This window comes from Heptranchias perlo, unplaced genomic scaffold, assembly GCF_035084215.1.
Source record: "Heptranchias perlo isolate sHepPer1 unplaced genomic scaffold, sHepPer1.hap1 HAP1_SCAFFOLD_216, whole genome shotgun sequence".
In the NCBI taxonomy this organism is placed as follows: Eukaryota; Metazoa; Chordata; class Chondrichthyes; order Hexanchiformes; family Hexanchidae; genus Heptranchias; species Heptranchias perlo.
The window spans coordinates 282,029-294,313 of NW_027139230.1; the positions used below are offsets into that span (position 1 = coordinate 282,029).

At 44.8% G+C, this 12,285-nt stretch overlaps 1 protein-coding gene across 1 annotated transcript in view; it reads right to left on the bottom strand.

The window, feature by feature from the left end:
• The window catches only part of LOC137310100 (nuclear GTPase SLIP-GC-like), a 177,471-nt gene that overhangs the window by 121,282 nt on the left and 43,904 nt on the right, over window positions 1-12,285 (bottom strand). The window contains exons 5-6 of the mRNA XM_067978059.1: window positions 8,610-8,718; window positions 687-909 (exon numbers count right to left, since the gene is read on the bottom strand). Of these exons, the coding sequence (XP_067834160.1) occupies window positions 687-909; window positions 8,610-8,718 (332 nt within the window). The remainder of the gene's footprint in view (window positions 1-686; window positions 910-8,609; window positions 8,719-12,285) is intronic.

Sequence of the window (12,285 nt, forward strand, 5' to 3'; positions counted from 1 at the left end):
ACAGTGCGTCGGGGGGGGGAGGGGAGTCACTGGACAGTGCGTGGGGGGGGGAGGGGAGTCACTGGACGGTGCGTGGTGGGGGAGGGGAGTCACTGGACGGTGCGTGGGGGGGGGGAGGGGAGTCACTGGACGGTGCGTGGGGTGGGGGAGGGGAGTCACTGGACGGTGTGAGGGCGGAGGGGAGTCACTGGACAGTGCGTGGGGGGGGAGGGGAGTCACTGGACAGTGCGTGGTGGGGGAGGGGAGTCACTGGACGGTGCATGGGGGGGGGAGGGGAGTCACTGGACAGTGTGAGGGGGGAGGGGAGTCACTGGACGGTGTGAGGGGGGAGGGGAGTCACTGGACGGTGCGTGGGGTGGGGGAGGTGAGTCACTGGACAGTGCGTGGGGTGGGGGAGGTGAGTCACTGGACAGTGCGTGGGGTGGGGGAGGGGAGTCACTGGACAGTGCGTGGGGTGGGGGAGGGGAGTCACTGGACAGTGCGTGGGGTGGGGGAGGGGAGTCACTGGACAGTGCGTGGGGTGGGGGAGGGGAGTCACTGGACAGTGTGAGGGGGGAGGGGAGTCACTGGACGGTGTGAGGGGGGAGGGGAGTCACTGGACGGTGACTGGAGACTATTACACGAGTCTGAAAAGGAAGAGATGGTGAACAGAGAGCAGCAGGATGAGGCCGTGTGACGATCGTTACCTCCTCAGTGAGGAATTCAATCTCTGCTTTAAACTTGCGTCCTCCGGCAGACTGTACTTTTACCACGGCTGATGTGCAGGCTCCTGACGATGACGTGGGCAGCAAACCCCTCTCGTGTAAAACTGCGTTCACTAGTGAACTTTTTCCAGCGCCTGTCTGTCCAAACGCCCCGATGTACATGTTCTCCCGGAGACATTTGTCCTTTAATTTCAGGGTCTTTGTTCTGAGACAAAAAAAACACAAAGGAGCAGTGATTGGTGGATTTGCTAGAATCTGTGCAAAGCAGTTATTTAACGAAACCCCGGCCCACCTCATACGTCCCAACTGTGCTCTGAATAAGGGACTCACATTTGTCCAAACAGTCTGCCTGCTCGGGCTGCTAAAAAAATATTTTTAATTGTGAAGCCGTGGCCGACGGACACTAGAAAGCTGAAAAGGCTGAAAATGAGAGAAAATGAGAAGTCCACATAATCAGGGAGCCTCTGTCACAGCGAGAATCCAGGCTTGGTGATGATTTAAAACCGAGATTGGGTTTTGAAGAAGAGTTTAAGAGGAAGGGATGTCTGAGACAGGTGAGTAGTTCCGCATTTTTGTGTTGAGTGGGGGATGAACATAAGAATGAGAGGTGATCTCATTGAAACGTATAAAATTCTGAGTGGGCTTGACAGGGTCAATGCTGAGAGGCTGTTTCCCCTGGCTCGAGAGTCGAGAACTAGTCTCAGGATAAGGGGTCAGACATTTAGGACTGAGATGAGGAGGAATTTCTTCACTCAGAGGGTTGTGAATCTTTGGAATTCTCTACCCCAGAGGGCTGTAGATGCTCAGTCGTTGAGTATATTCAAGGCTGGGATCGATAGGTTTTTGGACTCTAGGGGAATCAAGGGATATGGGGATCGGGTGGGAAAATGGAGTTGAGGTCGAAGATCAGCCATGATCTGATTGAATGGCGGAGCAGGCTCGAGGGTCTGTATGGCCTACTCCTGCTCCTATTTCTTATGTTCATCACAGAGAGGAGGATGGGCCTGTGACAGAAACAAGAGGAAAATTCAGAGGAGCAACGATGAGTGTTATATTGCTAAATAGAGAAGAAAAGTTGCAACAGAGGAGAAAATGAGGCTACCTACAGACAACAAGCTTTTTGTATCCTGTTGAGGAGTGTGAGTGAGGCATTAGAAGAGAAGGATGGGCTTGGGTTTTATAGAGTTGTTCAATGGAGAAGAGCTGGCTGGAATGAAAAGAAATTGAGCTTCTTGGAGGCAGGTTCAGCAATGAAGGAGATAGATCTGGGATCTGGGATCCGGGAGCTCCGTTTGAAGTCAATGGAAATCAAAATGGTGAGCGATGTAAAGGAAACGGGCTGCTGACTCACTGTCGCCCGTTTCACACCGTCGCACAAAGTCACGATCTACCTCAGTGAGGTCAAGAGCATCAACTGATGAAGAACTGTGGGTGGGGGAGGGAGGGGGGCAGCCATCCCAGGTAGGAGGAACTTGCTGGCTTCTTATCGTCACCACAGCTGGGTTCTCGCTGTGACAGAGGTTTTGTGTTCCAACTGGTAATATTGTGGAATCTAAGAGAACCTGTGAAGAACAGGACTGGATTCACTCATTGGTGAGTTGGTGATTTGGGTTTCAAAGTGTTTTTGTGGGGTGGGGGGGTTCCCATCTAACATGCAGATACTCCCATTAGCTACCAGTAAAATCAATGTTTCCGGGAAACAAGTAAAATGAAGCTGACAACTCAAGAACACCCCTGATTATCAGCCTCCGACAAGTCGTTGTAGGGGTCTGTAACTTAAACTGAGTACTCTCGATGTCCCTTCACTCGAGAAAAGGACACACAGCCGAAATTCCCTCAGAGCCGCGTTCTCCCTGCCTTAACTGCCGGACGCGCAGCAGAAACACAGCGGTGGAGGAGGAGCAGTGCTGAGGAAATTCCTGGCGAACGGTACGTGAAAGGCTGAGGGTGAAATGCAAATGTTGAATTCATACAGTTTATCTGTCAGGTTAATGGGAGGCCATTTTACATCTTGACACTTCACGTTGGTGCATTTTCCAGTAATTTGGAATCTGAAATTAACATGGCCCGTTGCAATTTTTGGAAAGCTCCACTTGCCATTTCGGAATTATTATTTCCATTTGTATTTTAAAATTGATCAGCCAACAATCCATAATTGGGAGACAAACATTTATATCCATTTTCTTTGTTTTAAAAAAATGCCTAATCCCTAATTGAACTCAGTTGCTGACCGTTGGTTCCATTGTAGAATAATTCATACTCGGTCCAGATGTTCCTGCCCCGTGTGTTTGCCAATTAGGGCTGCATTCAGGGTGAGTGGGTCGGGGGCTCACCTGGAAAGGCATTAATTTTAAACACTTTCCTACTTCACAATTAACAGAAAAATATTGGGCCATAATTTGCTGTAGCAGGACATCTAACAGTGCCTGCCGTTAGTTAGACTTGCCTTTACACATTTAATCTCCATGATATTTTGCGCAGCAAATTGCTGGAAGTGTGTGGTGATAATGGGACAGTGAGGGAAACAGGGCATCTGGGACCTGAGTGAACAGGGCAAGCAACTGGGTATCTCCTTAACCAATCAGATTGAAGGATTGTGAAATTAACAGCACAAGGACTGAGAAGGAAGTGTAAGTCAGAGTGGGTGAATTCAATGTCAAATCAGGTACAGAAAGAGAAATAAAGAGAGGGAAAGAAAGACTGGATTAAGGGAGAGAAAAAAAAAGAGATGGAAAAAGTGAAAACAAATTTAAAACTTTTAAATTTTATTTTTTAAATCTCCAACAACAATTAAAAGTTGAAGGAATGAGACTCCACACGTGTAATAGTTAATTTTCAGTGCCAGAGAGGTTGACTGGCAGTAATTAACATTTATTATGTCATCAAAAGGGTCCTTAGACTGAAATGGACAAGACTTAACTTTCTGTGGTGAGTTTGCTTCGTATCTACCGTGAAAATACAGGAACTTCTCGCCGTTCAATGTATTTCAATGGTGAGGCAGACAGCGAGATACCGTTTTCCCACAGCTGTTGGCAGAAACTTTTGGATTTCCGTGATTAACCGCGCATCTGTCCCTCGCCTGAAATCGCTGTGGTATTTGCGCACAATTAACGATGAGCGCCATTAACCTCACTGTTATTTTGACAGCAAATTATGGCCCACGGTGACGTTACCTCAATAGTCACTGTTCCACCCCCTCACACCAGACCCAGCTCACAGTGGCACACTGCCCCTCTGGGCTCACTGCACCCCTCTCCAACCCCTGTGCATCGACACATTCTCTCCATCTCCCACACAACCAGGTCATGCTGGCTCTCCTTCCTTGTCCCACTTTTGGGGCCAGGGATGGCACCCGTGTCTTTAGGGCCAGGGTAAATAGGGCAGTGGGGAAAGATTTAAACGAGTTAATGGGGCTGGGAGGGGAAAATCCACACTGTTAAGTCAAAAAGAATGAAAAAAAGACCATCAGGACATAAGGGCAGGGTGGGGACAGTTACCCAGAGAAAAATTCTGTACATGAATGTACATAGCATAAGAAATAAAACAAGTGAGTTAGAAGCACAAACTCAACTTACAGGATATAATGTAGTGGCCATTACAGAGACCCGGCTACAAGCTACAATACCAGAAATAGTGGGGAACCAAAGGGCTAATGAGAGTGAGGAACTTAATATTAGTAATTAATATCCGTAAAGAAAAAGTACCGGAGAAATTAACAGGACTAAAGGCCGATAAATCCCATGGACCCGTTGGCCTACATCTTAGGGTTCCAATCCTCACTTGATACAGGCGTTGTGCCGGAGGATTGGAGGACTGCTAACATTGTGCCGTTGTTTAAAAAGGAAGCAAGGGATAGACCGAGTAATTACAGGCCAGTCAGTCTAACCTCGGTGGTGGGCAAATTATTGGAATCAATTCTGAGAGTCAGGATAAACCGTCACGTAGAAAGGCACTGATTAATCAAGGACAGTCAGCATGGATTTGTTAAGGAAAGGTCGTATCTGACTAACTTGATTGAATTTTTTGAGGAGGTAACAAGGAGGGTCGATGGGAGTAGTGCATTTGATGTAGTCTACATGGATTTTAGCAAGGCTTTTGACAAGGTCCCACATGGCAGACTGGTCAAAAAAGTACCCATGATGTGGGTACAAGCTCATGGGATCTAAGGGAATGTGGCAAGTTGGATCCAAAATTGGCCCAGTGGCAGGAAGCAAAGGGTAATGGTCGACGGATGTTTCCAGAAGGGTTCCGCAGGGCTCAGTACGAGGTCCTTTGCTTTTTGTGATATATATTAATGATTTGGACTTAAATGTAGGGAGCATGATTAAGAAGTTTGTAGATGATACAAAAATTGGCTGTGTGGTTGATAGTGAGGAGGAAAGCTGTAGACTTCAGGAAGATATCAATGAACTAGTCAGGTGGGCAGAAAAGTGGCAAATGGAATTTAATCCAGAGAAGTGTGAGGTAATGCATTTGGGGAGGGCAAACAAGGCAAGGGAATACACAATAAATGGGAGGATACTGAGAGGTGCAGAGGAAGTGAAGGACCTTGAAGTTCAGGTCCACAGACCCTAAAAGGTAGCAGGACAGGTAGATAAGGTGGTTAAGAAGGCAGATGGAATACTTTCCTTTATTAGCCGAGGCATAGAATATAAGAGCAGGGAGGTTATACTGGAACTGTATAAAACACTGGTTAGGCCACAGCTTGAGTACTGTGTACAGTTCTGGTCACCACATTACAGGAAAGATGTGATTGCACTAGAGGGGGTGCAGAGGAGATTTACAAGGATGTTGTCAGGACTGGAAAATTTTTGCAATGAGGAAAGATTGGATTGGCTGGGTTTGATCTCTTTGGAACAGAGGAGGCTGAGGGGAGATTTAATTGAGGTGTATAAAATTATGAGGGGACGAGATAGAGTGGATAGGGAGGACCTATTTCCTTTAGCAGAGAGGTCAATAACCAGGGGGCATAGATTTAATGTGATTGGTGGAAGGATAAGGGAGGAGCTGAGGAGAATGTTTTCACCCAGAGGGTGGTGGGGGTCTGGAACTCGCTGCCTGAAAGGGTGGAAGAGGCAGAAACCCTCAACTCATTTAAAATGTACCTGGATGTGCACCTGAAGTGCCGTAACCTCCAGGGCTACGGACCAAGGGCTGGAAAGTGGGATTCGGCTGGGTGGCTCATTTCGGCCGGCACGGACACGATGGGCCAAATGGCCTCCTTCTGTGCCGTAAGTTTTCTATGATTCTATGAAAGGAGGGAGAGAGAAAACAGGGAAGTACAGCCCAGTTAGCCTAACATCAGTTGTCAGGAAAATGCTGGAATCCATTATTAAGGAACAGGGCACTTAGAAAATCATAATATGATGAGGCAGAGTCAACATGGTTTTATGAAAGTGAAATCGTGTTTGACAAATTTATTAGAGTTTTATGAGGATGTAACTGGCAGGGTAGATAAAGGGGAGCCAGTAGATGTAATAAAGTTGGATTTTCAAAAGGTATTCGATAAGGTGCAACACAAAAGGTTATTACACATGATAAGGGCTCATGGTATAATATATTAGCATGGATAGAGGATTGGTTAATGGACAGAAAACAGAGAGTAGGAATAAAAGGGTCATTTTCAGGTTGGCAGGCTGTAACTAGTGGGGTGCCGCAAAGATCAGTGCTCGGGCCTCAGCTATTTACAATCTACATGAATGACTTAGATGAAGGGACCGAGTGTCATGTATCCAAGTTTGCTGATGATACAAAGCTAGGTGGGAAAGTAAGCTGTGAGGAGGACACAAAGAGTCTGCAAAGGGATATAGACAGGTTAAGTGAGTGGGCGAGAAGGTGGCAGATGGATCATAATGTGGGGAAATATGACGTAGGTAGGTACCACTTTGGTAGGAAGAATAGAAAAACAGAATATTCTTTAAATGGTGAGAAACTATTAAATGTTGGTGTTCAGAGAGTTTCAGGTTTCCTTGTACACAAAGCACAGGAAGTTAACATGCAGGTACAGCAAGCAAATAGGAAGGCAAATGGTATGTTGGCCTTTGTTGCAAGGGGGTTGGAGTACAAGAGTAAGGAAGTCTTGCTACAATTGTACAGGGCTTTGTCTTTGAGGCAGTGTAACAAAGGCTCACTGGATTGTTTCCCGGGATGAGGAGAGATTGAGTAGAATGGGCCTATACTCTCTGGAGTTTAGAAGAATGAGAGATGATCTCACTGAAACGTATAAAATTCTTAGAGGGCTTGATAGGGTAGATGCTGAGAAGCTGTTTCCCCTGGCTGGAGAGTCTAGAAATAGGGGGCATAGTCTCAGGATAAGGGGTCGGCCATTTAGGACTGAGATGAGGAGGAATTTCTTCACTCAGAGGGTGGTGAATGTTTGGAATTCTCTACCCCAGAGGGCTGTGGATGCTCAGTCATTGAGTATATTCAAGGCTGAGATCGATAGATTTTTGGTCTCTCGGGGAAATCAAGGGATCTGGGGATTGGGCGGGAAAGTTGAGTTGAGGTCGAAGGTCAGCCATGATCTTATTGGACAGCGGAGCAGGCACTCCTGCTCCTATTTCTTATGTTCTTATGGGCAAGACTGGAAGCTAAATATTCCAGGCTATGGGAACTATGGAAAGGACTGGGAAGTTGGGAAAGGAGGAGGAGCAATATTGATACAGCAGTAGAAAGAAAGGACATTAGTGAGGGTGATCAGACAGTGGGTAGAACTAAGGAACATCAAAGGATGCAAGACTCTGGTGGGAGTTGTCTACAGACCTTCTGAAAGTAGTGATGTAGTGGGGGGATTTATAAATACAGAGATCAGGGAGGCATGTTGGAGAAACAAAGTGGGTATAATGGGAGATTTTAATTTTCATTTGGACTGGGAGAAGCAGAACAGCTCAAGTAGTAAAGGCAATACATTTCTAGAATGAATTCAGGACAGTTTTCTAGAACAATATGATTTAGAACTGACAAGGGAACAGGCGATACTGGATTTAGTGATGAGTAACGAACCAGATTTAGTGAACAATCTGATGGAAAGGGAACATGTTGCGAATATTGACCACAATGTGATTGAATTTGAGATCAGGTTTGAGAGGGAGAAGAGATTCACAAACCTTGGTATTAAATTTAAGTGAGGCAAACTTCAAAGGGATGAGAAATAAACTGACCGCAGTAAACTGGGCTGAGCTGTTAACGGGTAAATGTACAGACAAACAGTGGGAAGTATTTAGTGTGATACAAAACCAGTACTTACCCCGAAAAGGCAAAGGCTCCACTTGTGCAGATCATGAACCATGGTCGACAAACGAGGTAAGAGACAGAATTAAGCTAAAAGAAAAGGTTTACACAAATGCAAGGAAAAGTGGAAATCACGCAGACGAGGAGAGCTTTAAAAAACCATAAAGGGATCTAAAGAAAGTAATAAAGGAAATGTGAAAAAAAACCTTTCACAGGATGTAAATATATTCAGAGAAAGAGGCCGAGAAATTCGATCGAGCTCAAATAGGTGTGCAGAGGGCGGGCAGCGTACTGCCCCCCACATAGTCAATGCAGGCAGCAAGTAATATTCGTGCTGGTTGTACGCCTATATGGGGGGGGGGGGAGGGATACAATATCGGTGGTCCATGGCACTACTTAAAGGCAGCCAGCACCTTTTTAAAGGGGAGGTGCGTTCTGGCTGCAGACACCCAGGAACAACTGGCTGAACAAGTGACTGAAGGAGGCAGCGAGCAGGCACCAAGGTTATCCAATATTGCACCTAACTGGATCACACAACTGGAACCTGACCAAATAAAAACAAAGAAAAATGATATAAAAATATGAAATTAATTGAGTTGGACACATGAAAACGGATTGGGGAGTTCTCAATACTCTGGTGTTTTCTGTTGACACCTCATTTTGTACCGTACATACTTCAGAGAGTCGAGCAGTTCCTTTTCATCGGAGTCAACGTAGTTCACATTCTCCAGATTCTCGCAAATCTCTTCTACAACTTTCTTTGTTCTTTCTTCCCATTCGTTTACTGATAAAGTAATGAATTTGACAACACGATCAATATCCCAGTTACACACCAATAAATATCCCAGTAACACACCAATCAATATGCCAGTAACACACCAATCAATATCCCCGTAACACACCAATCAATATCCCCGTAACACACCAGTCAATATCCCCGTAACACACCGATCAATATCCCAGCAACACACGATCAATATCCCAGCAACACACCGATCAATATTCCAGTAACATACCGATCAATATTCCAGTAACACACCAATCAATATCCCAGTATTGCACCAATCAATATCCCAGTAACACACCAATCAATGTCCCAGGAACACACCAATCAATATTTCCGTGACACACCAATCAATATTTCCATGACACACCAATCAATATCTCCGTAAAGCACCAATCAATATCTCCGTAACACACCAATCAATATCTCCATAGCACACCAATCAATATCTCCATAGCACACCAATCAATATCTCCATAGCACACCAATCACAATCCCAGCAACACACCAATCAATATCCTAGTAACACACCAATCAATATCCCAATAACACACCAATCAATATCTCCATAACACACCAATCAATATCTCCATAACACACCAATCAATATCTCCATAACATACCAATCAATATCTGCGTAAGTCACCAATCAATATCCCAAAAACACACCAATCAATGTCTCCGTAACACACCAATCAATGTCTCCGTAACGCACCAATTCAATATCTCCGTAACGCACCAATCAATAGCTCCATAACGCACCAATCAATAGCTCCATAACGCACCAATCAATGACCCAGTAACACATCAACCAATACCCCAGTAACACACCAAACAATATCCCAGAAACACACCAATCAATGACCCAGAAACACACCAATCAATGACCCAGAAACACACCAATCACCAACACAGAAACACACCAATCAATGACCCAGAAACACACCAATCAATGACCCAGAAACACACCAATCAATGACCCAGAAACACACCAATCAATGACCCAGAAACACACCAATCAATGACCCAGAAACACACCAATCAATGACCCAGAAACACACCAATCAATGACCCAGAAACACACCAATCAATGACCCAGAAACACACCAATCAATGACCCAGAAACACACCAATCAATGACCCAGAAACACACCAATCAATGACCCAGAAACACACCAATCAATGACCCAGAAACACACCAATGACCCAGAAACGCTCCAAGCAATATCCACGTAACAGACCAATCAATATCCCCGTAACGCGCCAAACAATATCCCCGTAACGCGCCAAACAATATCCCCGTAACGCGCCAATCAATATCCCGGTAACACGCCAATCAATATCTGAACACGCCAATCAATATCCCGGTAACAAGCCAATCAATATCCCGGTAACACAAAAATAAATGACCCAGAAACTCACCAATCAATGACCCAGAAACACACCAATCAATCACCCAGAAAGACAGCAATCAATATCCCAGGAACACACTAATCAATATGCCAATAACACACCAATGAATATCTCCGAAAAACACCAATCAACGACCCAGAAACACACCAATCAACGACCCAGAAACACACCAATCAACGACCCAGAAACACACCAGTCAATATCCCAGAAACACACCAATCAATGACCCAGAAACACACCAATCAATGACCCAGAAACACACCAATCAATGACCCAGAAACACAACAATCAATGACCCAGAAACACACCAATCAATGACCCAGAAACACAACAATCAATGACCCAGAAACACACCAATCAATGACCCAGAAACACACGAATCAATATGCCAATAACACACCAATGAATATGTCCCGATAACAACAATCAATATCCCAGTAACAGACCAATCAATACCCCAATAACACACCAATCAATACCAAAATAACGCACCAACCAATACCCCAGTAACACACCAATTAATACCCCAGTAACACACCAATCACTAGCCCAGTAACACACCCATCAATACGCCAATAACGCACCAATCAATATCTCCGTACACACCAATCAATATCCCGGTAACACGCCAACCAATGACCCAGAAACACACCAATCAATGAACCAGAAACACACTAATCAATATGCCAATAACACACCAATGAATATCTCCGTATAACAACAATCAATGTCCCAGGAACACATCAATCAATACCCAAGTAACACAGCAATCACATCAATATCTCTGTACATACCAACAAATATCCCAATAACACACCAAACAATATCCCAGAAACACACCAATCAATGACCCAGAAAAACACCAATCAATGACCCAGAAACACACCAATCAATGACCCAGAAACACACCAATCAATGACCCAGAAAAACACCAATCAATGACCCAGAAAAACACCAATGACCCAGAAACACACCAATCAATGACCCAGAAACACACCAATCAATGACCCAGAAACACACCAATCAATGACCCAGAAACACACCAATCAATGACCCAGAAACACACCAATCAATGACCCAGAAACAAACCAATCAATGACCCAGAAACACACCAATCAATGACCCAGAAACACACCAATCAATGACCCAGAAACACACCAATCAATGACCCAGAAACAAACCAATCAATGACCCAGAAACACACCAATCAATGACCCAGAAACACACCAATCAATGACCCAGAAACACACCAATCAATGACCCAGAAACACACCAATCAATGACCCAGAAACACACCAATCAATGACCCAGAAACACACCAATCAATGACCCAGAAACACACCATTCAATGACCCAGAAACACACCAATCAATGACCCAGAAACACACCAATCAATACCAAAATAACGCATCAACGAATACCCCAGTAACACACCAATTAATACCCCAGTAACACACCAATCACTATCCCAGTAACACACCAATCAATACGCCAATAAGGCACCAATCAATATCTCCGTACACACCAATCAATATCCCGGTAACACGCCAACCACAATCCCGATAACTCACCAATCAATGACCCAGAAACACACCAATCAATGACCCAGAAACACACCAATCAATGACCCAGAAACACACCAATCAATGACCCAGAAACACTCCAATCAATATCCCAGAAACACACCAATCAATGACCCAGAAACACACCAATCAATGACCCAGAAACACACCAATCAATGACCCAGAAACACACCAATCAATGACCCAGAAACAAACCAATCAATGACCCAGAAACACACCAACCAATGACCCAGAAACACACCAATCAATGACCCAGAAACAGACCAAACAATATCCCAGAAACACACCAATCAATATCCCAGAAACACACCAATCAATATCCCAGAAACACACCAATCAATGACCCAGAAACACACCAATCAATGACCCAGAAACACACCAATCAATGACCCAGAAACACACCAATCAATATCCCAGAAACACACCAATCAATATCCCAGAAACACACCAATCAATATCCCAGAAACACACCAATCAATATCCCAGAAACACACCAATCAATGACCCAGAAACACACCAATCAATATCCCAGAAACACACCAATCAATGACCCAGAAACACACCAATCAAT